The 27,371-nt window shown below is 48.7% G+C and overlaps 1 protein-coding gene across 7 annotated transcripts in view; it reads right to left on the reverse strand.

The window, feature by feature from the left end:
• Nucleotides 1-840: 840 nt before the first annotated feature.
• Nucleotides 841-27,371, reverse strand: part of Faf (ubiquitin carboxyl-terminal hydrolase-like faf) — a 112,485-nt gene continuing 85,954 nt past the window's right edge. For all 7 annotated transcript variants that reach the window (XM_077701627.1, XM_077701624.1, XM_077701626.1 and 4 more), the window contains exons 28-38: nt 26,865-27,121; nt 25,056-25,228; nt 22,594-22,685; nt 18,232-18,373; nt 17,625-17,715; nt 14,921-15,093; nt 10,345-10,518; nt 9,962-10,065; nt 6,627-7,059; nt 4,408-4,554; nt 841-1,683 (exon numbers count right to left, since the gene is read on the reverse strand). In XM_077701627.1, the coding sequence (XP_077557753.1) occupies nt 1,300-1,683; nt 4,408-4,554; nt 6,627-7,059; nt 9,962-10,065; nt 10,345-10,518; nt 14,921-15,093; nt 17,625-17,715; nt 18,232-18,373; nt 22,594-22,685; nt 25,056-25,228; nt 26,865-27,121 (2,170 nt within the window). In that variant the 3' untranslated portion in view covers nt 841-1,299. The remainder of the gene's footprint in view (nt 1,684-4,407; nt 4,555-6,626; nt 7,060-9,961; nt 10,066-10,344; nt 10,519-14,920; nt 15,094-17,624; nt 17,716-18,231; nt 18,374-22,593; nt 22,686-25,055; nt 25,229-26,864; nt 27,122-27,371) is intronic.

Genomic DNA, 27,371 nt, shown 5'->3' on the forward strand with positions numbered 1-27,371 from the left:
AAGGTGCGAGTGTGAACCTGCCAAGGCCAAGCAAAACGACCAATAGTACAAAACGGTGAAGAAAAGAGGTGCCAAAGAAGCGGACTGACAACGCGGCTTTGAAAGACGCTGATAAGCAGACAGCAGAGAGAGGGGGGGAGAGAGCGTCGCGAAAAGAACACATGTGAATTGAGCAGGCGAGGAAAGTGGGTGTTGGGCTGCGTCGTATGCATTTTTATACTATTCATCAGCTCGATGGTAGCTTCGACTTCACAGTCATGTCGGCCACTTGTCTGGACTTTGACTTGTTACGATTGGCGCAATGGTTAACTCCTGCCTGCCAGTACTTGTCTGCTCGCTTGCGTCTGTTCAACAAGTGGTCTGGCCCGCCTGCGAACCTTCGCACATCAAGCAGCGTGAAATGAAGGTTAAGAATAAAGAAAGGTTGGGACGAGGCGACGAAGAGGTGTAGAAGATGGAAAAAAAAGCCAGTTTATCCCCGCCAGGGTCCGTTGTATGAAGCAGACCGTGTGCACCTGGAGTTTGCCAGGGCTGCAGTGATCCCGTCGTAAGGAGCGGGTCGTCGCAAGACCGGGGACGTATCAGCAAGGTTCCACTGTACCTTAAGATTTTTTCTACCTCAACACCATTTGATTTAATTGATAGCTTATCTATTCGCGCAACTCTAACAAAAACTATTTCGTGAAAACTCACTCTCCTAAAGCATTTCCTTATATTTATCAAAGCACCAGCTGCCAAGGTCAGTCGCAGCACACTCCGAGTGGGGCTTTGATATTTTCGAGTACGAGAAAACCCTTGGTGTGCACTACATCTCGCAGCATTGTGGAGAGGAGAGAAGAGTAACAATTTTTTGCATTTTTATTCAGAAACAAGACGAAAAACAGGCGAACAGAAGGCGGCGATTCCAGCCCAGCGCGGACGTCTTGCTTCCCCCTGCTGCTGGCCCAATCCTCTATCACATTGGGCGGCGAACGCACAGTCTCGCACACACAACAGGCTGCCTAGCGTCAACACAAGAACCGTTTGTACAAATCCAGGGGTGGGGGGCGACAAAGAAGAAGCGGGCGGGAAGGGAAAAAAAAAGAAAAACACAGGGCAACCATCGCCGCCGCCATGGGGGCACCACCAGTTCACTTCCTCCTAGCAAAGAGCGCCAAACGGAAAGAGCAACGCAACGCTGTCCCACTACAAAAAGTTGACTCTGCTAAAAAAATAACAATATCGTGTCGTTGCCCCGGGCTGTCGTCTTGCGGCGTGTCTTGCTGCTTCTCCTCCTCCTGCTCCTCCCGCACGGCAGCCTCAGGTGTCGTCGGCGGTCGACGGTGGCCGCACCGGTGCCTCGGAGCTGCTGCTGCTGGTGCCGGGAAGGGCCTCTTTGCCGTCGGGCGGAGGCAACTGATCGGCCGCCTGGTCGAAGTATCGCACCAGGTTCGGGTTGGGTGGCGGTACGGGGGGAGGGGCGCTGGCAGGGCTGCCCCCGACGGCGGGAGGTGCAAACGCATGGTGCCCTCCCGAGGGGGCACTGTGGGCGACGCCCAGGGGGGGCTCTGCGACGGGCACGGCGGCAGCAACGGGCATGGCGGCGGCGACGACGGGAACGGCGGCGATGGGTACGGGCGCGCTGCCTGCCGCCGAAGAGCTGTTCTCAGCGGCATCTTCTGGCAGCTCGTGTTCCTCGGGCTCCTGTGAGGGAGGGGGTGAGGACACCATGCTTAGCGGTGATGGGGCTCTGCAGTTATCCCTCTCGGACTCCTCGAGAAGCAGTCTGGCATTCGTTTTTCACACACACTTCTACGGTTTGGAGAATCCTCAACCTATCTGCAAACTATTTTGCCTGAGCTTGAAACTGTGAACCAAAGAGGCCCAATTTGTGCAGGGTTACGGTTCACTAATGCACCGGTCTGCGTATTAAGCCCCTTGATCGGCACGAGGGACACTAAGAGATGGCAAGTCAGGCAAAGCGAACAGTCCTTCTTACCGCTACCAGTGGCACTGGCTCCTTGTCCATCCATTTGTAACACCCACAATTGATCTGGTGAAAACCACGCTCAAGATTGGCGATTCCTGATTGGTGTGCAGTAGAGCGCCACATTTTCCTGCCTATAAGCTACATTGTTAACTGACCTATCAGTACAAAATTATACACATCTCTCCCATTTCTTCCTGCAATTACAGTGATGAATCACACTAAGGAATCCTTGTAAGCATCTGGTATTGTGGTACAGACACGCTTAGAAGCCAGTTTACCACTAGCACTTAGTAACAATGAGTTGCCATACACAACAAAATGCCATATGCACTCAAGCAAGTGCAAACGCGAAGCGGCGTGCAAATGGAAGTGGTCTTCTAGGCAAATAGAAAGCCTCCATGCTAATTCATGGTAGTTAGACCAATTATAAGTCGTTCTCACAGCAGGGGTTACGAACTACCAGTAGCAATATACAACCATGATCATTTTATCGAAAATGCAGCAGCAAGAAAGGTCATCCAAGGCCTTCCTTGCTCTTACTTATGTAGGAGGCGTTGGCAGGAGAATTCTCACGTCTTAATCTTTGCGGCAACAAGAAGTTACAGATGAAGCCGGCAGCTAACCAGGCTAACTAAACACAGCAACGAGAGCTACGTATCTACCTGCCCACACAATGCACTGCAGGGTGGCTCGATGGCAGTTTTGCAAAGTCAATGAGCAATTTTGTTCGTGCACTGTGGCATATAAAACCATTGCTGCTAGTCTCACTCTTTTAGCCGATGTTCAGGGCTTGGAGAGCGCAAGTGGAGAGTGCAGCAGCTTCGTTCCAGAACACTCCCTCGACAACAAAGTAACGCTATTGTCTCAAGATCTAGACGTAAATGTCCCCGGCAACTTTTACTCCTTTTATCTGTTACCAGGTTAGTAAAAGGACACCGCAGTTTTGCCTCATTGTAAACCTTGCCCCAGAATGGCATTAGCCAAGGCAATAAGGCCAGTATCGAAAAGATGCGAACATGCACCATACAGAATATGATCGTTGGAGTGCTGTTCATTCTGATAAGGCGTGATCCGTAGCTCTCATATTACCTGCGTGATTATTTGTTGGTTTGCATGGCCCTGAACTTCACTGATATGCCTGCCCCTATAGGATCTACAGTATTCTGAAATTAATGAATCAACTAATTATGCATTAATTAATTCATAAAGCAATTAAAACAAACAAACGAATGAATCTTGCGAGCTGCATGCCACTGCACCAAAGTTGTGACCACGGTGACAGGGGCAACGTAAAGATAAGCGTCAGTGACGAAACAGCATCATGCATTTGCACAAATGAAGGCACAAATCCTCGTCTGCCATTTTTCTTTCTACAACACCCCATGACTTGTCAGCTTGTGGTCCCCTCTTTCTATCGTCCCCAACCCTGCACTGGTTCATCAACCCGCCATGTAACCAACCTGCCCGAATTCAAGCCTTAGCCAGTTTTGTAGCTCTTTATTGATTGATTGTAGGGTTTAATGCACCGATGCAACGCAGGCGATGAGGCGCGCTGTAGTGGAGGGCTCAGTATTAATTTCGACCACCTGGGGAACTTTAATGTGTGCTGAAATCTCGTACACACAGGCATTTTTGCTTTTTTTTTTGTAGGTCTTTAACCCTTTCAGACGCCGCTCGCTATTTGCTCCTGCAAAATTTTTTTTGTTGTCTGTGTGCTTTGTGTCTCACCAAATAAGATTAATTGGCAGGTTACTGCCCCCACACAATCTTAGTATTTTTTTTGCAGTCATGTACAGAATTGTGTACATATCATCACAGAGGTTAGGAGCGTCAAGTAGCGATGAATATTTCCACATACGTATATATTTGTGTGATATGCACTGTTTCCATATTTTTTTTAGGGCTGCAAGTGTTTTGAGAAAACGAGGAGAGAGTTGAAAAAGCTCACCCACTAAAGCCATCGCGTGCATCGCCATTTAGTTTGTTTACGCTATCAGTAATCTCACTAGCTGCCAGATGGCCCTAAAATCTTCATTGTAAAAAAAGGATACACAATTATGCTGAACTAGAGAAAACTTTCAGCTTTGGCATTTCTTTTTGTAAATAACTGCAGGACTGAAATGTACACAGTTGTGTACATAGCGTCTGAAAGGGTTAAATTGGACAAATGTGAAGCGTGTGCCGAGACAAGGCACCTGTTCTTCGAGCGTGGCACAAAGCCAGCTCTCGAATTCCGCGTACGGTCTACTGGTCACAGCACAGTGCTAAATGCGGACAAGAATGAGCGAAAGGCAGAAAAACACTGCATACAGAGCGACGCAAATCTCGTGGGTGTCATATCATACGCTGACAATAGTAATAGCGGGGGAAAAGGCATGACGGCGAGCTGTCCACCGTTAGTTTAATTAATTAACCACAGCGACGGCAGCAGCGCTCACCTCTTCTGGGCAGAGCTGGATGGCCCGCGACAGGGTGAGCCGGGCACTGTGTGACCGCTCCAGGAAGTAGCCATTGGACGTCTCGTTGGACTGCGCCGGCGGGGACCACTGGCTGTAGCCGTACTGGCTGCCTGCTCCGTACGGGCGCTGCGACGTCAACGTTCATTGGCCCAAGCTCAGATCACGCAACCGCCGAGCCATTTATTCTCACCAAATTTCTCACCTCTAAGCTATTTGTATGTAAAAACAAATCTATATACAGTTAAACCTCGATGTAACGAACTTCAATGTAACGAAACCCTCGATGTAACGAACCACGGAATTTTTCGTAACTTCAAGTGTATGCACACCATGTATTTTCACCCTCTGTGTAACGAAGTCCCGTTTGCCGAAACTTCAATGTAACGAAGTTTCACGGAGAACTAGGCACGAAATTTAAGTTGTAGATGTATATTTTGGGAGACGCAAGCGCCGAAATGGGATCTCAATAAAACGCGAACGGCAACACGGGCCGCCCGATGCCGCGGATGCAGCGAGCCGCGGAGTCTGAGCGAGCCCCTTGCTTACAAACTGTGTGGCGTGCATACACGGGTGGCGCACTGTTTCTGTCGGAGCTTAATCGTCTACGCGGACATCAGCGTGAACGGCATGGGGCGTTTTCTCACCGCAAAAACGCGCCCCGCAAGCCATATGCGCGCTGACGCAGTCGCGGAGACCACCCGCGCGATGCGGGGTAGCTGCAGCGACCGCTTATAACCGCTCGCTGAAACGCAACTCAATGGGCAAACGAGAGGGGCACACGAGAAAGAAACGCGGATAACGTGGCCGAAATTTTCACAGTAAAACCATAGTAAAACGTCATGCGCGCCTTTTACGAAAGCGCCCACCAAACATCCTCCGCGGTGGTAAGCCTAATCGCCTCTTGCGGGGCCGCCGCCGCCGCATGCCGCCGCTTTGCCCTTCGTTCGAGTTCGCTCATGCTAGTTGGGTTTCATCGTCCCAGCAAGCATTTGTGAAGCTTTATGAGCCTTGTGCGCACGTTTTTTTCACACCCGCGTCCGCGATTGGGGAGGCGCGCACCCTATGGCGGGAGCTTCGAAGCGCTCGGGGATGCCGAGGATATTTGATGGGCGCTTTCGTAAGCGGCGCGTATGACGCTTTACAATGAAAATTTCGCCCACGTTATCCGCCTTTTTTTTCTCGCATGCCCCTCTCGTTTTCCCCTCGAGTTGCGTTTCAGCGAGCGGAAGCGCTCGCTGGAGATACATCGCGCGGGTTGTCTGCGCGGCTGTGTCAGCGCGCCTGCGGCATGCGGGGCGCGTTTTTGCGGGGAGGAAACGCTCCATGCGGTTCACTCTAATGCCCGCGTAGACGATTAAGCACCGATAGAAACAGAAACAGTGCGCTAGCCGTGTATGCGCGCCACGTTTTATTTTGCAGGAAATGCTTCACGGGATGAACACTTCATTAAAACCGCGAATTTCAATGTAGCAAAATTTCAATGTAACGAAGTAAATTACGAATTTTACCGACTTCGTTACATCGAGGTTTAACTGTATAAAAAAAAGATTGAGGACAAAACCCGCACAAAACCGACAAATAAATAAAAAACCGATTCGAAATAAATAAAATAGGCACCAGGCGACAGGTAGTTGATGGTAAGCCGGCACCTCTCTGGCAAGGAAGGCACTGAACGAACGAACGCCTTGAAACTGCCCGCACCGCCATGCCCTTCCCCCTGTGGCACAAGTAGTGAGGGCACAACCAATGTGGCACGCCCCGATTGACAGGCCGCTCCCAACGTGCATGTGTTACTTCCTGCTAGGCACAGAGAAGCAGAAGCTGCCAATGGGACAACACTGCTACGGTTACAGCTCCAAAAGTGCTCCAGCAGTGCACCCTTCCCGTGACAACTCAAGAGATGGTGCAGCGATTTCCGAAAAGCACGCCGCCGACACATCAAAGACAACGTGCTTCAATTGCTTTCCGAGATTTCTTTTCTTTCTTTTTTTTTCCTCACCTCCCTATTGCTTCCTTCCTCCCGGCCGAACTGGAGGAGAACGTGCAAGTCAACACGAACAGAAAATGCCAAAACCACGAGACAAGAAGAGAGGGGGACACTCCGCAGTTGTTTAGCTCAGCCATCAAGCACTCTTTCTGCTTCTTCCCCTCAAGGAGAAGAGAAAAGGAGGAGGACAGGAAGAACAGAGCCCCCGTACCCGCTCGAGCTCGTCGTTGAGCCAGTCGACGGCGGCGGCCCACTTGCGCTTGAGCTCGCCGCTGGTGTGCAGCATGTGGGCGGCGGCCGGGCACGAGTCGAACAGGGCCACCAGGCACTTGACGCACTGGTAGGCGCGCTTCTGGTAGTGGCCCTTGGAGCGCTGGATGGTGTCGAACAGGCCCTCCCGGTCGTCGGGGATGCCCCGCAGCGCGTTGTGGATGCGGTGCGCCTGCCACGAGTCCTCCAGCAGCAGCACGGCCAGCAGCAGGTCCACGAAGGGCCGCAGCTCATAGGTGTACGTGTAGGCCACCTGCCACAGCAGCTCGCCCAGCACGGCCGACGAGAACTGCGGGTTCTCCCACGAGCAGAACTGCAGCAGCCGCAGGGTCTCCTCCGCCCCGCTCGCGTCCTCGATCACCTTCTTCACGTAGCTGCGCATCATAAGAGTGGGGGGAGGAACAATGTCCCCACGTCATCACTCAGTTCGATGCCACTGCAGCACTCATATCCGTCTCATTTCGCTAGGGGAAGAGCAGGACTGCCGGAAAAGTTAACCAGACAATATACACTCAAACCCGAATATATCGAACTTCAAGGAGATCGCGAAATAGATATATCGAGTACAGTCGAGCCCACTTACGATACCATTTATAACAATATATTGGATATAACGATGAACAACTACGGCACTGTCCACTCTTGTATGTGTTTTATGGTAAAATAAATTACTTATTGCAATGCTCCAGTGAGGCGATATCGGATGTAACGATTGGATCCAGTTACAGCGTGCTCCAGAAATGCGAGCAAGCGCAGTGAGCCGCAATGCATCCCTTCCACCCTTCGGAAAACAAGCTGACTGCGCCGCTTATGAAGAAGTGGAACGGAGGAGGAGACCAGTTCTCCTTCCGAACCCCCCTCCTGGCGCCACCGCTTTGGCATCGTCCCCGCGCCTGCTCGCACGTGTTCACCTGTTGTGTTGCGTGCGCACCGCTTTGAACTTGACTGGGTGCCTCTTCAACTGTCTCCCTTCTTCTGCAGAAGAGACGTCAGGGCTGATGTTTTGGAAACGTCCAAGTGCCTCACCGAAGAGGCGATCGTTGCGCAGATACGTGCTGCGGATCGCGGTGACGGTGACGACTCTGACGACACGGTTGCGCAGCCCTCTCAGGTAGTGTCTTCGCAGGAGGCCCAACGCATGATACAGTCCCTCAGGGATTTTGTTTCCGCCGAGGACCTTTCATTCAGCTAGGTGAAGCACCTAGAGATGCTCTTGAAAAAGATGTACGCCAGCTTCGTGTGAAGCAATCAAAGCTGTGGCTTGGCGGCGGCGATGGCGATAGCGTTGTAACTGAGCAAGCGAAGACAAAGAAACGAGGGGGAGGGTAGTATGCTGAGCTACTGGCAAAAGTGTGAGGGGGAGGGCGGCACACATGTCACCTCCCTAACTGCGTCCCCCTCACTCTTTCGCCAGATGCTGCTCTTCTATGTGTGGCTGACCTGAACCATGTGAAATTTGCACAAGAGGTTCAAACATGATTTACAACAACGTGCTCGCTGCTGGCGACGACGCACTGCGAGAGAAAAGCACAGGATCCCACACCACCGTGTGTTCACTAATCACGCCATCACTTCCCGAGACGCAGCATATATGCGCCGTGACTGAGAAGATTGCACCTCGTGCTGCGCACAAATTTCACATCAGGGAGTGTAGTAATTGTCAGTGCTTTTTTGCCAAGTAGCAGCAGTACGACCTTGCTTGCATGCAAATAAAACGTATTGGTCTCTTTTTCTCGCAACCCACTTATAACAACGACCAGATATAACGATGGGATTTCCTTGGCACTTGGATATTGTTATAAGCGGACTAGACTGTATTCAAAATATAAAATATGCCCATCGGAAGCTTACCCGATAACTGCGCAGATCATCAAGAGCTTTCCGAGATCACAATAAGCGGTAGCTTAGCAATTTGTTCCTCAAAGCACGGAAAATATAAAACACAGGATGAAAAAAGTGCATGAGCTTCAATCACTTTTTCTTCTGCGTCATAAAGTTCAACAAACTGGCGCCATCCCAACAACAAAGCCCAGAACCACCTACAGCACTACCACAGCAACAAATTACGCTGAACACTGACGCAAGCTCAGCTATGGTAGGTGATTGGGAAAGTCACCAAGGCTGCTAGTAGAGTCCGCTTTTTTGGCACCGTTGCAATCTGCCACAGCCGGCACATCGTCATCACCACTTACGAACTCGCGTGCTGTTGTGCATTCAGGATGGTGCATGAGAATGCTGACAGCCTTAATTAAATTCACTCTCGAGGCACTATGCGCCGTCACCTTCAGTGTCCAAACACCTCTCGTCTGGAGCCGCAACGAAGTCACTTTGCCGAACCAGCTGCAAGAACACGACAGACGACAGGAACACGACAGACATGCTCCAGAATGGCTGCGCTACACTGCCTTCATCTTATCTCAGCTTTGCTGTGCAGTCATGTGCTCAAAAGTGCTGCGAGCATTGTCGAATGCCTCTGCAAACGACTTCTTTTCACTGGCCTCCACCCATCAAATGATGTCCGCCTCCATCCCTAAATCCTAATGATTTTCGTTTCCTCGCCACCATGGCTCCAAAGACACGGTGCTGCAAACAAAGCAAACACGCACAACACTGCACCTGTCTCCCTGCATCAGGATAGCCACCACTGGGTCACAACGTCTCTGGTCACCTTCACCTCCCCCTTTGCCTCTTGCACCAAATCACTCTTTACATTTTAATTACTATGCAGCTATCCCCATGATAGTGCTCTGAGAAGGAAATGCAGTGCACAGTAGTGAGCAAAAGAAGCCATCATCATCATCGCCACAACCCGATCAGCAGAAGTGCGCACTCGCAGAGGCACTTGTGGAGCGGCGTTCGATATATAGAACGAGTTCGTGATTGGGAGTTCGGTACACGCGTACGAAAGCACTAATACTTTTGCACAGATTCCCAAGGGGATGCTTAGACTGTTTGATATATGCAATAATTCCATATATCCTGTTTTGATATGCCCAGGTTTGAGTGTAGTCATTTTGAAGTTGGAGACCAAATGAATAAGCGTCAGGTGTTCCCTCAAAATGTTGAGCTGTATGGTTGGCCGCAGACGGTGGCCAACAACCAACAACAGCATGATGTCGGCGCAGAGCGGTTGAAGGCTAACCACAGTCTGCTAATGCATTAAACAACCTTCAAAAGTCCCCCGTTTTACCACGGTAAGCCAGCTCCCAGCACAGCACAGCGGCACAAAGGATAGGGACAGAGCGGGCTTCCCCACCCCGCCACAGTGCAGCGTACCTGGTCTTGTTGTAGAGGCAGGCGGCCACCTGGGGCTGGATGGGCATGAGGTACTCCTGGCACAGCTGGTCGCCCATGTGCGGGTTGGGCAGGGGCACAGCGTTCTGCAAAGGAGCACCACAAGGCGATCAACACGCCGCCAGCTGGCAAGCTGTCTCTTCGGGGTTCAACTGTTATGAGCAATCGAGTCTTCCTTCTCACTGCCGCTGCCCCCAAACCTGGAGCTTGATTCTTTTGCATCAAAATCCTTTCAAGTTAAGTACGACAGCCATCGATTTAGAGGATTGGATGCACTGAACCTCGAGCCGTGCACAAATGTACCCAATGGCCCTCCCCGAAGAAAGGGATCGTTGCGGTGCTCGTAAAGAGATCTCGGGCCTCACCGCCAGGCAGGAGTGGGTCTTGGAGGAGACGTCGCAGCAGCGCACCAGCAGGGACACCAGCTGGTACAGCTTGCTCAGGTCAGCGTACTGGTACTTGATCGGGGGACCGGGCCCCTCGTCCAGGGCCACCAGCATCAGGGTGCCCAGCACGTTCAGCCGCAGCAGCTGCAGCCGCTGCACAGGCACACGCACACCCACAGGGGAGAAGGGGAGCTGAGCACACACAACTGGCACCCCCATCAATCAACAGCAACACCTTCACCTGGCCTCTGTAACCCTGCTCAGACCAATCCGCCCGTTCACCTGAACACAATGTCTCTAATTTCGGGCCTAATTGTTGGACCTGTTGAAGGATCCATGAAGACGGAATACAAAATACAAGTTTGGTTCTTTAAAGAGTCTGCTTTGTCCTGATACCTATGCTACAAATTTTATTGTAAACTTCAAACAAATAGTCTAGCTCTTCAAAAAATAGTCTTCAAATAGTCTTCAAACAAACAGGGGGACACGGCTCTTAAAACAGCTTCTTCTAATTGTCAAGTAAGCTCTGCGAAACCTGGCAGTCTAGCTGCTTTTTCCCCACTGATTTCAAATATCGCATTATTTTTTAGTCAATTATATACCAAGATATTTAGGGATAATTAGCCATTTTTGGAGGCACATTATTAGACAAAGCAGTGTTACCCATAAAAGTACAATCTTTACATTTTCCAATACTGTGAACCCTAGTGAGTGCAATAAGAGAATTGTTTTTTTTTTATGCACCCCTTGAAATTAATTTTCACAGCTCATTAAACTTTGGTGTTTGAAATGAGCATAAATGGTTCCCTGCCACTGGTGCCACCAAAGTTTGCAGTGGGGCCTCCAGTTCCGTTTGATCAGATTACTTGAATGCTAACGTGCAATTAACAAACACACTGATACCCATGTTTTAGCGCTGGCCCGTATTTGCTCACTCATGCCCATATTCCGTCACTGTAGCACAATATGTGGAAGTTTTTCAATATTTTTTGCACTTTTTCGGTTAAAAAAAGAAGGATGTTTTTCGTGGCTCGATTAGAGCTGAGTGAGTTACCAAACACTAGCTCCTTCTAATTAAACGCAGTTGTATTTTCTCTTCATGGCCCCTTTCAACTGCACTAACCGACTCAGTGACATGTGCTTCCCAGAGGGCAGCACTCCCACAGTGTTGTTAATTTCTTTTTTTCCATGTGAACTTTTCAACAGAGAATGGAAAATGAAGAGGGGGGGGGGAACAACATCTTTATTTGCCTGCTAAAAGGTCACGGTGGCTCTCACTCCCTCGCTAGGAGGGGGGTGCCGGCCGCGACTGCTGGAGTGTGATCGCCGCCAGCGCAAACTGCGCGGCGGCTTTCTGTGCGTCCTTGTCCGTCTCGCGCACCGCACGCACGAGATGGGGCGGTAGTATGTTCGTTTCCGCGTCCGTGCCATTGTACTCCCTTGCCATTGCAGGTATGTGTGGCGAAAGCACACACATACCTGCCAACCTGATGACTTCGAAATTCGTAAAACCCGCAGACCCACGGGGTAAGGGTGGGCAGCACACATTAATTTTTTTTTTCTTCTTTTAAGTTCTTTTAAGTTTAAAAGGGTTTATGTTCTGGGACAAGCGTCCTCACGTTTTTGCAGCTACAACTGAAAACTGTCAGTCTTTAACAGTAATGAGCCACTACTCCACTGGGCAGGAAAGGCGAATTTCGACGTGTAGGATTTCAAATACACATGGTAGTACTGTCGCGGCTTTGCGCCCACCATTCTACTGTGAAGCAACACTCACTGTCGTACCACAGGTCGTACTGCATCAGACGCGGCTGTCACAGAGAGAGTGACGAAAACACGCTAGTCCTAACCTGCTATAAACAGGCTGGCCGAGACGGCAGCGAGTACTTGATATTGAGGCATGGCCTATCCAAAGAAGACAGCGGGTGATGACAAGAGCACGTATTGCCCTCTCGTGCACGTGGCGCGAGGTACCACAGTGGCATTTCAATAGATGATGTTCCCGCTCTTTTCGAAAATCCGTAAAATTTACCGCAAGATTCGTAAAATCTTAAGGGGGGACGCGGGGATCAGATTTCGGAAAGTGACCAAAAAATCGTTTTTTCGGAACTCACATTTTCGGATTGCACGTTTTATATTCTATGCGTTCACAAAGTTTCCCCGCCGCAAACGATCGCGAAGTGCCAAAGAAAAATATTTATATCGGCTGAGGTGGCAAAATATTTCCTCAAATTGACGAAAACACGGCAATTTTCGCAGCGCTGTATCTCCGGAACGACGCTACCGGGCGCCGCCATCTTGGTCGCGTTAGATCGGCCGACTCTTTAACTTTCGTTTTCCGGTCGCTCCTTTTGTCATCGCTCGCTCACAAACGCACAAACGGCAGAAAGAGAAAGATAGTGAAACGAAGCAACCGATAGATGGTAACACGCGATTGGCTGTCCGGCCGCGTTTTTAGATACGGCTCTCCTGATTGGGCGCCGCCATGCCAGCAAAAACATGGCCGCCGGGCTGCTGCGCATTTTACGCGCACTGCGCTCCCGATGTTTTCAAGGTTTCCCGGTCGACTTGGTAGCAGTTTACTCGTTTTATCTGTTGCGGTACTGAACAGTGACATTACTGTTATCGCGGCGATAATGTTGAGATCGTGCGCCAAATAGGGAGGTGCGCGGCTCGAAAGACGCATCGAAAACGTGCCCGCGACGTCGCCGTGGTCTGTCCTTGAGTGGGAAGCGCGGTGCGTGCGCCTACAATTGCGGTTCGTGAAGCGAACTTTTGGACGCATTGTGAGCATTGCGATGTTATAAAACGCTGAGTTATTGCTGTGTTGCACAGTGTGCTCGCGAGCTTCGGGAATGGAATGACCGACTCGCCAGAAGTTGCGGCGCGCGCTGCATTGGCGCGACGTGTTCGGGCAGCGGCCGATTGCGGGATCGGTTGCTATTGCACGCGAGTAATAATAATTGATGTACGGGAAGTGAAATTTAATGGGAAAAGCGAAGTTATCAACCATATCAAGGTTACCTAAATTACGATCGTGGGGAACGCGCGCGTAGGGGATTGTAGGGCGGGGGGGGGGGGGGGGGGGGGGGGGTGCAATGAACCGTCACCTAGCTTATTTGAGAAACTTTTGCCGTGGCTCTAAACTAGTTCGTACAACGAAATCTGGGATTACAAAATAATATTTTCAGTGTTAAATAAATTAGAAAAGACGCCGTAAGGGTGCAGCATTCACAATTCGATGTTTTTATTGGGTTTTCTATTTTCGCAATGTTTGCAATGTTCCGTTGTCTATCTTGCAATGATTGATTCTCCTGAAGGTGAAGAGCATGGTATGCTAATAATAATCAATGTTGTAATTGTGTAAAAAATCTATACTCTGCTTTCAAATAGCTCATCGTATGCTTGTGATGCCCAGATATAACTTTTTGACACCGAACAGCCTCATGTACTAAGCTGTAGCTTTGGCAATGTTATGAAACCCAGAAATCTGCTGAAAGTCTGCTGGAATATTACTAATATAAAACGAAACCATGCCTCACTCTTCATTTTGGAGACAGTTATGCATTAGGCATACATCAAGTAAAGTTTAGGTACCCTAGTAGCCCATAGCAAACTTTGTGGTACACTAGGTGTAAAACTGGTGCTTCTGCCATCTGAAGGCCTGCACATGAAAACCTTCAATTGGCCAGGAAGGCCTCCCAGATGCACCAAATCGAAGGGCAAAGGTCTTTGAGGTTGTCCCCAAGCAAGGACAGCAAGGACTATGCTGCTGGTGCAGTTCGAAAAATCGTGAAGTCTTCGTAAACTTCAAGAGCCGTTCTCTCAAAAGTGCGTTTTACAAGTTCTTCGTTGCTCGTGGAAAGGATAGCATGGCAACCACTGGGCGGATTTCGACACTGTTTGTTTTATTTCAATCCTTGAAGAGTTCTGCAGGGTATGACATTCTCGGATTTTCATTTTAGGGCCTAGATATTTTTTTAAGTGACATCTACGGCCAAGTCAGCAGTATACTACTGGTTACAGGTGAAAATAATGTTTTCTGTAAAAAAAATGAAGGGTGTAAAAAAAATTCGAAGAATGTCATACCCTGTAGTGTTCTTTTGACTACAATTTAAAAGTATTCTGAACTTCCTACCATATGTCAATACCTTGCTCGGCTTTCCACGAGCGGTCAACATGTACACCTCTGTAACACAAAAACTACTGAAGGTATCATTTTTAAATTTCAAAATTCACCATTTGGGGTGTTTTCCAATGTGTCTACCAAATTTCATTACTCTATGTCAAAAAATAAAAAAGTTTGCTCCGATCCCCACCTCCCCCCTTAAGATGTGTCCAAATTCGTACATTTTAGGAGAAATTCGCAAGAGTTGGCCGGTATGCACATAGGCTATGACTCGAACCTTGACTACAAGAGACGCTGGTTTCCCACCCCTCTACAAGTCCCCGTTACTCCTTGACATGTAATGTCATCCATGCGGTCCTTACACGGCCCGTAAACTTTTTCTCAAGACTGTACTCGGCGGTCCTTCCTCCTCCAAGGGGGACTCACCTCGGCCACCCCGTAGCAGGCGTACATGTAGAAGAATCCGAAATACTGGGCAAGGTGCCGGCCGTGCTCGGAGACCTCCTTGTTGCACAGCGAGAGCACCGCCAGCAGCAGGTGGTCCGACAGGGTGGCCGTCGGGTCCGACAGCAGGGCCGCATACGCCCCGTCGCTTGCCACTGGGAAGGGGGGGAAACACAAGCGTCGCTCTCGTCAGCACCACCACATGGACCGACGGCGCACCGCAGAGTGTGGGAACCAAACACACTCTCCTTGCTACAAAATGTCCTGCTCAAGAAAAAAAGTTATTTTCTTCCGGGGCAACCTTGTTAGAACCCTAAAGCAACCAGATGTCTCCCGTTATCTACCTCCAATTGCAGAAATTTACAAGGTACAAGAATAAGTGTGCAGGAGCCCAGGGTGATGTGAAGCAGGTGCAGGTCCATAGGAAGGATGATAACGGAACTGTCAAGTCCTCCAACGTTTGGTCATCTATCTCTAAGTTATCTTAGAGGAAACTGAAAGTCTGTTCAGTACTATATTTAAAAGCGCAATGATCTCACTCGCACATTATGGCACTTACCCTTCCCAAGCAGAAAGTGATTTGTTTTTTTTTTACACAACGATAGCAACCCAAACTTAATTCCCCAAACAATATGCTCATTTTGAATGATGATAATGATTAGAGCCCCTTAGTTTTTGCGGTGGAAAATTTCAAATTCTGCGATTCTAGATAGGGGAATCTGCAAAATTCCGTGAAAACATTGAAACGACATAAGGTACATGTAACAGTTCATTTATTAGACACTTCAGACTCCTAACACGGTAGATTTTATTTACAACTGAAGGAAGCTGTTGTGGCTGAGCATCTGGTGATGCTTTGCACTTTCTTCACCAAGAGAACGGTACTTGTGAGGAACGATGTCACCATAGTGACTGAATGACTTTTCTGCGTCAACAGAGTTGATTGGCACCGACAGGTATTTAAGGGCAATGGAAGAAAGTGTTGGAGTCAGGTGTTCCATCCTAGCCCAGAAAGCCAGGACATCAAAATCTTCACCTGGCTTTTCTTGTTTAGAAAGAAATGGTGCCAAGTCCCTGTCACTAGACTTGAGGTCTTGGGCAGACTTCAGGTACACTTGCCATTTAGCAGCTAGGGCTATAAATCCAGGAACGGCCCCAAACTCTGATCTCTTCTCTGAGAGACACCCAACTTGCTGGGGATCCAAGCACCTCACACTCTTCAAGAACTTCCAAGTGTCAGAGTTCTCCAAGTATACTAGCGCCTTGCTAGCCGCTTTACTCATTGCACCCTTCATTTGTTTTCAATCAGACGGGCCTTGTCGTGTGCGATGTTCTTTTTCTGTGGTTATGGCTAAGCCCCTTGATTCGGGTGGAGGCTGCGCCACCTAGCCACTTTTATTATTTGATAAAATAGGAATACACAGATGCAAATTTAAATTTTTAACAGCAAAAACGTTGCAGACAATTAATAGAAACCATTTTGCTATTACTAATAGAAAATATCACTTTTCCGCCACATTTCACCGAATATATCGTTTTGGGTACATAGCGCCACACTTTTAACGGTTTTTTTTGGAATTCCGTGAAAATACTTTAATTCCGCGATTTTTCGCGGAATTGCGGAATTGCGGAAAGCTAGGGGCTCTAATAATGATGCATACTGGTCGAGTACCATCTGTACAGTGCATAAAGCCAACTAGATATAGGCCTGAAAAGGTCACAGTGGTGTTAAAAAATTCTTTTTTTAGAAGTTGCTGCCATATTTTCACACATATGACCTGCCCCTCCATGTAAGCAACACCGAAATGTGGCACCCAAACAGAAGCAAGAAAGGTTAATTGTTCCCTCCACACTTGACTGCTTAACGCAACCTTTCAGTCTCCATTACAAACGAAGGAGTACCGCGCAAACATGCCTCATTCACTAAGGTAACAAACAAACCAGTGGTCATTAACCTTTTTACTGTTTTTACCTGCACGTAAGGGCTTGCATCAACTCCACCCCTTCCCTTTTTATAGAGAAAACAAAATGAAAAAAAAAAAACCATTCCATATAGCCCACTTATAGCGCACCCAGTTTTAACGAAATCCCAGTTATGAAGAACCAATCTTCATTTCCATTCCCATTTGAATACATAGATTTTATGTCCAGATATAGCGAAAAACGGATATAACGGACAAATTTCCGTTTCCCGGTGTATTCGTTATAAGCAGGCTGGACTGTATTTCTTCACGGCAAGACACACCTGCCCAGCTGATTACTCGCAGATAGCTGCTAGGTTGCAAGAAACTCCCCTCTCACTCGTCTGGGGCGGTGCCTGTTCTCTGATCCTCTTTGATGCCCTACATCTGACTTCACATGAAACGTGCTTCAAAGTCAGCGTTTTGCGCAACACTGCGGCCACGTGGGAAAGCCAGATACGCAGAAGCGCACATAAGATAGGTATTTGAATGACTTCAGTGGCAAGAGCAGAAGGTCTGCTGAGTTCAGATTTCCTGCTCTAGCACAGAAAGCTTTACTCGCTCTCCCAACCTGACACTTCAAAAACTTGCCTCGTCACTGCACTGTGATTGCTCTTTATTTGATTAGAAAGCGTCCGATTAGCTCAAATAAACTCGAAAATGAGGGCCAAATCAGAGGCCGGCAAACACCCAAACATTGGCCAAGCATGGAGGGAACAACTCACGTGCGGGGGTTGAGTAGAGCGGGCTGCACGGCCCATCCCTGGCCGAGGCGTGCGCCAAGAACACCACAATCTTGGCAAAGGCACTGCGCACCTGCAAACGTGGGGGGAGGGGTGTGAGGAGAGCGACACTACGTTCCAATATCAGTACAAGCCCGGCACTTCTGGTTTGACGCAGAACGCCAATCACAGATGTTCTTATGCGGCGTCCCACTCTCAAACTGACCGAACATATACCAAAGCACCCATGTTAACAAAAGAACGCGCACAATTAAGCTAAGAGAACATTCAAAGTAAACAAAAAGAAATCATGGGTCTTCCAAAAAAAATTCTGCATTGCTGGGGTTTGAAACCCAGGCCATTCGCTCCAAACCCAAGACTCTAGTTTTAGGCTATTGAGTCCAGACAGTGGAGTTCTTTCAGCAGTTCCTCAAAAGAATACAGGCAGTGTTCCAAGCGAAGCAGTAGGGGGTGCCTGGCTTGTACCCACCGGGAAACGGAATGTCATGTGAGAGGAGTTGCTAGAAGCGAGAGAGCCCCCAAGCGGCCTCCACACCCGCACGCTCCCAATCTTCCACCCCCGTCAGACGGAAAGGGGCCCCTCGCTCACCTCGGTGGTGGGGCACTCGAGCAGGTACTGGGCCAGCCGGTGTGGGTGCGCAAACAGCACCTGGTTGGCAAACCACAGCCGCACGTGCCGCGAGTGCCGCAGGTGCACGCACAGCACCTCGTACCAGTCCGACGCAGAGCCCCTGCGCAAGGAACGACGGGCGGCGTCACACTGACTGCAAATTTCAGCCTGAACAAAAAACTTCACCGCCCCTTCCCAAAGAAAGTTGAGAGAAGAAGTACGAAAGCTTTTTTCGCATCAAAACTGCATCGAAAGTGCACCCAATCGATCATCAAACTTTCGAAGACCCAAATCACAAAGAACAAACCCACGTGACGATTTTTCGCGCACCAGGCAAGCACATCCATGAACGATCTAAATGCATACACCGATACGTGGTTTACGAGATAAAGGCATACCACTGTACTCGTTTTTTTCATGATCGAAGCGTGTACCATATTTTTGTGCGTATAATCCGCACCAAAAATGTGGAAATTTCAGTGGCAACGTAGGGGTGCCGATAATACGTGCGGTTTTTCCTGTAGTGCAGCTTCACAGCAATGCGCGTTGTGCCGTGAAGCCCCTACGCAGTAACACTGACGAAGCCTTCCATGGCAGTGATTGCGCAAAACATACAAGGACAAGGAAGAAAAAAACAACGACCAGTGCACTCTAACAACTGAATTTTATTAGTGAATTGTGACTTTCGCCTCGAGGTCAGTGTATACTCTACTTGCTAAATATACGCTTTTTCTGTCTGCATAGTATGTGATGTGTTGCTTGAGCAGCAGCTTTGGTGTAGCCTTTCCTGTATCAAATGTGCAGTCAATACACAAGGGTTTCTTTTCTTTTCCGGCGGGCTGAAAGTGGGGGTGCGGATTATATGCGGGGGTGGGTTATACCCGCAAAAATACAGCATTGTCTTTTCTAGAACCATTTGTTTTTTCCCCGATTTTCAAGTAACCATTCTGACACAATGCAAGCCCAGTTTCACACACACGGTGTGTGTCCAGAGATCTTACCGGAGCTTTTCAGTCAACCAACCAGTCTGTGAAGAAATGCATTAGTTTGTTGAAAGGATGCCATCGGTCTTACAAAGAAAGCTCTTGCTTTAATGAACCACGGATGGTAGAGGAGAAAACACGGACACAATGCTTATGAACGAACTCTCTCAAATCAATATGAACAAACTCACCCAGGCAATCCTATCGGTGTCATCGTCACTTTTTTCGAAGCCACCCATAGCAGGCAACTGAACAATGATTTGCACTCTCTTGTTGGGCCACCCAAGATGTTTTAACAATATGCCCGAGAGCCCAGTTCTTTTCAACAAGCTCTACACAGCCGCTCATAACCTCATTCATGCTGCTTCTGGTTTTGTGCCTGAACTAATGAGTCCTTCTGTGCTCGAATATAAATCAATGCCTCAAACGGTGTCACTTGGTCTTTCAAGGACTTCCTCTCTGCTGCCACCAGTTTCCTCAAAAGTACCGCTTTATTTTTCACCTGGTGAAGCCTTAGCCATTCCGCATAGTCGGTGCAACACGTGCTCATGGCGAGGTCAACAGTTAGTGACATTGTAGCAGCACCATCACCACAGTGTTTAAGATGAATTTTTATGTGGCAATTTGTGATGATACCGTATTTTCGCGCGTATGACATGCCCCTGCATATAAACCGCACCCCCACTTTCCATCGACGAATAAAAAAAAAACTATATCCCCGCATATTTCCCGCATATTTTATAGATAAAAGGACTGGCCAAAGCTACTGCTTAGGCAATATTACCCATTTGTTTATGCAAAAGAACTTACCTAACTGACTATGTAACTAGACGACTTGCTGCATACATTTTTTCAGCTGGTATATTGTTGAGATGTGTGTGCAAAATAAGCACTGTCAAGGGGATAACAGTGGCTTAGTCACTATTACTGCTGCAGGGGCATCACAGCCCAATGCGCATTGCGGCGAAGCTGCACCAAAGGAAATAGCTCCATACAATCCGCACCTCTACTTCCCCCTGAAATTTTCGCATTTTTGGTGCGGGTTACACGCGCAAAAATACAGCACTTTTAGTGCTAAGCACTCCCTTTGCAATACACTTGTTCTCGCAAAAACCCTGTTTTATCATCGCATTTCCTAACTGCTGGAAAACAACAGCCCTCAATCAGACTAGAGAACAGGTGATATTTCGGTTCACCTGACGCAATTTTCGGGGACAGGGTCTTTGCTCCATGAAAGTCAACTGTTTTGTAAAGAGATGTTGTACAACCATGCACTGTCACACGTTGCATGTCAATCATCAAATGGTGACACAAAACCCTCGTTAACGTGAAAGACCCAGGGCAGACAGTCCCTGTGACAGCAAGTACAGTCAAATCTCGTGAACAAGATTGTCCTCATATCCTGCCCAAATCAGAATTACAGCCTCTGCAATTGGTAATCAAACCTATCATTCCATATATATATAGCAGCCCAGCACCCTGCCTCTTTCATTCTCCCATTCAACCTTGGTGGTGGCAGCCAAGGTTGGCCAGCCCGGCCAGAGGGTAAATCCCGCAGTTCTGTCCGTCTCCAGGAAGGGTGATTGCTTGTCCAGTCCAGATCACCCATAGCTTCATTCCTTCCTCTATTCAGTCAGATCACACAGTACGGTAAAACCTCGTTACAAGAGACTCTGTTACAAGAGACACTTGGTTATAACAGACATTTGAATGAAAACAGTTTGGTTGGTTTTCCTATGTTCGCTATATGACATACGGCCAACCCTGCTTGCACTGCGCTATTTTACACCACAGGAAGGTTTGAGGTAGTAGGGCAAGTTGGTACATATGCGAACAAAACAGCGCAAAATGACGAGACAGAGTAACGAAACGAAGTGCACAAGTGCTAACAACTGTTTATCTGATTAGAAAAGATGGAATACATAGGCAAACGTTCTCAAAGCATGGCAGTGGCCCATGAGCAGTGAGAAATTAAAATACAAAAATTATTTTCAAACAGGGGGAATGTTAAGATTAATGAAAGCTGCTAGCTCGACAAGTATGCAATTTCTTTTTCCAAGAGCACTACTGACGGGGTGCTTATACACGGTGTTCCTCTACTGTGCCTAGCAAATGCTTCACAGCTTTCACGTGTGCACCGGTCTGTGCGTCTTCTCAAGGAACTGCAATTTTTCAAACTGCCCTATTACTGCAAAGCAGTATACCTCTAACCAGCCAAGGAAATTTTCATGTCCGCATAAGCAGAAAACTTTCAGGCTACTACTGGCTACACAAACAAACATCCCAGGCTATCACTGGCGTCTGGCTACACAAACTATTGGCACTGCCAGGGATCAAATCTGGGCCCACACCGAGAAACGGAGTAAGAGCCCGTCTAAGCTAAGCTAAGCCAAGTCTCCACATGGAGACGGGAAGACAGGCAGTGGTTTGGATTCAGTGTCTGGGGTGGGGGAGGGCGCTCCTTGGCAGCGACACATGAAACAAGAGTGAGGGGGGAGGCAGTGAGAGAGATGACAGCATAGCCGCATGTGCCACCCTCCTCCTCACCCTTCACCAGACGCTCTTCTCCATTTTCTTTCTGCCGTCGCTGCTGCGTTCAGGACGCCGCACACGCAAACCTTAGGTAACGGCTGGCAGAATCTCTGGTTTCACTCTTTGTAGGGCCACGTGTGTGAATTCAAGTGATGCTGCATGAGTAATCGTTGCGGGTGTCATTTACAGCTTTGCACTCCAACCACCTTCACAGTGTGGATTGAAGCCAATTTTTTTACACCACACCTATGCAAGGGTTTCCTCTCTGTGCAGACAACTTCATGATGATGACGATTACTGTGGGGTTTAATGCGCTGAAGTTTAACCTGGGCTCTGAAGTGTGCCGCAATGGAGGGCTCCAAATTAATTTTGGCTGCCCGGGGATCTTCAATGTGCACCAAAATCTCGACACACAAGCGTTTCCACTTTTTCGCCTTAGGCAGAATGTGACAAATACGTGGCGCCCCTGACCCTAACCTTCATTGGCCGCTAGGTTTGGTGGCACCGCCAGGCTTGGTGGGCAACATTGTGTTTGGCTAGCCAATAAACACCGACGAGCACAGCAGCTCGCGGTTGGTCACCGTCACCACCAGCAGGCGGCGGGTTGTCACTCGGCTGGAGGGTACCGCAACCCGCCCACGTTCACGAATGCGGGGCAAATCGTGACAGAGAAAGGCAGCCTCCATGGCTAGGACTGAACCCGCATCTTTGGGCTCTGAAGCACAACGCCTTAGCCACTGATCCGCTGCAGCGTATGAGACACACTCCAGCTGCAAGTGCTGTTGAAAAAAGGGACGCGAAAGATCGTCCCCGAAGAAGGGCTCACCTGAGAGTCTTCTTGGTGTGGAAGGCGGTCTGGAAGAGGAACTTGGAGGCCAGCTGCACGCTCACCATGGCCAGCTCCTCCGCCTCAGGGGACTGCACAGACACCACCACCACCATTACCACCACCGGGTAGGATCATTTCACACCCAGGCATTCACTCAATATAGCCTGTAAAGCTCAGCTTTGATGATACTTCTACGACAAGAAGAAGCATTTGGTGTTCGACAAGAACGCATCGTGTTCTTTCTCAACCAAATTCCCACTCTCTGCTAGAAAAAAAAAAAAAAATGAAGAAATTTAGAGAATTGTCAACTAATGTGTACCCTTTTTATGCCGCCTGTCCAGTTCTTTACAGCCGAATATGGGTATGAGTAGCGAAAGACGTGGTATTATATTCTTTTGAAGTTTCCTTTTGTTTCTTTTCACCAATGATGTAAATTTATACCGTTCGAGCGATGAAGTGCCTTTAATAGTTTTTTTTTTCCTCGAAGATGTAAGGCGTATTGCAGAGTTGGTACGTTCGCACTATTTTATATTCGTATTTCCAACTTTCGTCTGTGGGCTTTTTTCATTTGTACAGTGTAGACCACTTATAACGTACATCGCAGGAGCCGCAAAAATCCACACTATAAGCGGTACCGCACCAGAAACAACACATGTGCGAATCCAACCACCTTGCAACCTAGCTCTCAAGTAATTCTTTGCTTACCATCACTGAAACACGCGTCACTTAAAAACAGAGGAATGGTCTTTATTTCGTCTTTTTTTTTTCTTCATATCAGCCACAGCTGCAGGGCCTTACAAGCGGCGTGCGTGGCTTTAACTTCCTTTGTGTTTGTGTTTTAAAGGAGCATGGCAGCGTTTCTTATGGTCTATGAACTGAACGAATACCGTGGGACAATGTGATAAAGACGCAAGCGGGATTTTTTTTTTTTTCAACCCCACCTTGCGTTCGTGATGCCAAAGGCAGTTGCTTGCCACTACCACGTACATGTAGTGGAAACCCATGGTGTCACGGCTCGCTATTTCAAGATGTTCGAAAAAGGGAAAGAGGCAGTTGCTTATCTGCACAATGTTATAATTATAACTTACCGAGTGCGGTAGGGGAGAGGCGCTCATTATCTTCCGAAGTGCGTCAAGCGAGGGCAGTTGTGGTTATCACGCGAGTGCAAACGGAATACGCGAACGAAAGGGTGCCTATTTTTTTTCTTTTTGTATGCCGAAGTTATAGAGGAGAGCGTGGAGTGCAGCACTGAGTTGAATGGCTGATTCCGTCTTTTTTTTTTTTTTCTTTCTCTTGAGCCGATGGCCCAACTGCGCCGGTCAATCAGCAGACCCGCCAAAAACCTGCACTATAAACGGTATTGTGTTTCTGCCAACCACATTTTAAGTGGTGTGCTTATCCATCGAGCTCTATGGAAGGCTTACCAGTGGCCAGGAAAACCCACGTTACATTCGGTCCCGCACTATAAGCGGTTACGCTATAAATGGTCTACACTGTACTCCAGTTTTGGGGGGGGAGATGTATAACATGCATATTTTTTATTTTCTCAGATCATTCTTGATAAAATTCATTTTTTCTACTTTCCTTATTTTTTGTTTTTCAATATTCTGTCAGACCAATGATCCCCATTTACGCTACCACAACAAGTAAAGGTGGAACTTCCGCCAAATCTGCATTTTTGTGGAAATGCAGGGCGTTACACAGTCCCAGCTGTGGGGGTATGTGGCAAAGGATGTTACGTATTAAAAAGCACGTAGAATAGTTAGCTCCTGTATAACCTTCCACTCCAATGTTGCTCTTACCAGGCAAAACCTTTCAACGCAAGATAAGAATACAAGACGGTCAATCTAGTCCTTCCACTAAGCTGGCATAAAGTACGTAAAAGTGGGAACACAGAGTGGCACTGCTAAATTGGAATTCAAAACTGGTACTAGTTAACGGCAGCGGAAAAAAGGCCTTTTGTTCCTTTGCACATGTGTAATTTTAGCTACTGTTGATTCGGCTACCTGGAGGCTTACGTACACACAAAATGTATTTTATGCAACATATTCCCAAGCACGCCGAAATGCACGAACAACCGATAAACAACACCACAGCGCCTTTCCTGTTGAAAATAAATTTCCAGCTAACCCAAACTTCTGAACAATGAATGCTGCTGCTACAACTGCCTAAAGGTGTGTTTGTTTTTTAATTACCATGCAAATGGCCCATCCAAAAAGACTGATGGAACTTTCAAAGTACTCTAGACCCAAATTTACCCCCTTTCTTTTCAAAAACTCAATTACTGTACCTAAATGCTCTTTGTGCTGTCCACCATTTTGTGTGCCATGTTGTGCTTACACTGGATACAGAGGCAACTGATGCCCTTGCACTGAGAGTTGTCCTACCCCCCCCCCCCCCCCTTCCCCCCCTCCTGTCTCCTCTAGGCGACCGTGACCGTGGGTGAGACAACGACTGACCAGCCGGTCTTGGTCTGGTGCCAGGGCCACAAAGGGGGTGTTGCAGCTGACCAGCTTCTTGCAGAACTGGAAGTACTCGGGGCTGAACTGGTTACGCGTGTGCAGGAACTTGATGTTCTGCCGCCACACGCTGCGCTCGATGGCCGCCGGCATCCGCGGCATCACTCCGTTCACTGCACGTACAAGGGGGCGAGAGAGAGAAAAAAATTAAAGCCGTTCCACTCAACGTGAAAGCTGTCGGAAGTTCAGAGCAGTGATTCGCCATAATGGGCTGTAGCGCTGTTACCCGCTCACTGCTACCACCCAATGCAATTCAAATTTCCCACCTTCGCAGTGCTCGCGCACCTTTTGCCTGAAACTGCGCCAGCGGGAGTTCTATTCTTTTTGTGCTTGCTTTTCCTCCCGCACGTGCCAGTGTTGCACTTCCCCTTTTTTTTTGCTTGCTATCTTAAAAAATTTCTCCCACCTCCTCTCGCGGGAAACCCTGTGTAGATGCGACGCATAGGGGGTTCCGTTGTTGTTTCCGTTAGGTTGATTCTCCCATCGCATGAAACGTGCCGTGAACCCCCTGCCGTGGCTATGACGCAACACAATCCAACACAGTCCACTTTAATCCAATCCAATCCAAATCTAAGTCAAGCCAAGCCAACCCAATCGAATCCAATCCAATGCCCCTCGCGAGAGAGTGTTCGCTATGGGAAAGGAGAGGGGGTGAGCGGCGGAGAGCACAGCTCGCGCGGCGAGGAGAATGGAGGAGGGGTGTGGACAGACAACAACAACGCCGTATGGAGGGACAAGGCGAGTGAATGAGATGCAGTCGCATCTAAAACAAACCCAACAAGTGTTCCTAACTAAATGAACACGGGCACTGCCGGTTAGTCACGTATATTTTGCCTCAAATGTACGTACAGCTTTCTTTGCGTTAACCAACGGAGTGATGTATGAGAAGCGCCAGCGGTTCACGAGTTTCGCACGCTTATGACTATATAAACCGCTTGGCTTTCAAAGCCTCTGGGTTTCGCCACGACGACGGAATGCCGTGTGGGTCTACTTGGGTGCAGCTAGTAAGCTACAACGACAAGGCGAGTCCCTAAAGTGCTCTGCACTTAAAAAAGCAAAAAGTAGGGGGAGGTCTCGCAAATACTGCCTGCCTCAGCCACCACCTTGCACTCGTGCCATCACTGTCACCTGCACCAGAAAAGGCTGGTGGCATCCATTCTCTGACAACTTCCTCCAACTTTTCAACAGCTTGCAAGGGGTATACTTGTGTAAGGGCCACACGCAAACAAAGGCTGCATCCCAAGCCCGAGTCCTGGCAATCCATAAAATTAGGTCCAGCAAGAAGAAGCCATTAAAGTTAGAGGCACTTTGAAGTTTTCTCCACTTAGTTGATTGTTCAGCCATGCCTCAAAATAGAGGCTGTTTGCCGAGAGACTTTGGACGTTCTGGAAAGCCCGAAACCGCTTGGTACGTGGTAGCATTGTATTCCGTTGCTTCTATGCTGTTATTCATCACCGTTGCCTTGCTTGCTTCCACTTTATCGTGACGCAAACAGCGGCTGCAGCCGCTGTTTGCGTCACGTTTGTTCAGAGTTTAATTAGCAATTTCTCGGCAATTAAGGCATCTTTTGGCACCAAATCAATGCTAAAATGGCTATGGAAAGGTCAGACTTTTGTTTGAAATGAACTTGCTGGTTGCCTTCAGCGTCCCTTTAAAGGTAGCCGCATTGCAGCACCCAACCACCGCTCAGTTCAATGTAGTGGCCGCCCAGCACAGGTGTGAGAGACGTCCCAGCCCCGCAGGACTCACCCTTGCCAGTGTCCTGCAGGCTGAGGTCGGCCATCCCGTCGGCCAACAGGGGCTGGGCCCGCTGGTAGAAGAGGATGTAGGCGTTCCACCAGCGCTTCTGGCGCCGGTACGACATGCGCTTGAGCATGTGGTCAAACACCTCGCCCATGTACTCGCCCCCAAAGCACTGGTTCTTCATCTCCTCCTCCTCCTCCATGCGGCACTCGGACACCTCGCCGTCGTCAAACTTGTACCACCGGTACACGCCCCCGGGGTGCCTGCGGCCACCGTTTGAAAGTGGAGTCAACCCCTGCCGCAATGAAATTCACGAGGAAAAGTTTGTTGGGATGAAACTTCATTGCGGTGAGAAAAGACAGAAAGAGGGGAGGGGCAAGCACCCGGGATTACCGTCACAACTGAAGTTTACTCTCTAAAAAATCCCGGGCCATGTCCACCAACATGAAACTCGGGGAGGGGCGAAGCATGCAGGGCATAAGCGTATTCTTGGCGCCACGGCGTTCTTGCCCA

Source organism: Haemaphysalis longicornis, unplaced genomic scaffold (genome assembly GCF_048455015.1).
Source record: "Haemaphysalis longicornis isolate Haplotype H1 unplaced genomic scaffold, Haemaphysalis longicornis Haplotype H1 scaffold_29, whole genome shotgun sequence".
Classification (NCBI taxonomy): Eukaryota; Metazoa; Arthropoda; class Arachnida; order Ixodida; family Ixodidae; genus Haemaphysalis; species Haemaphysalis longicornis.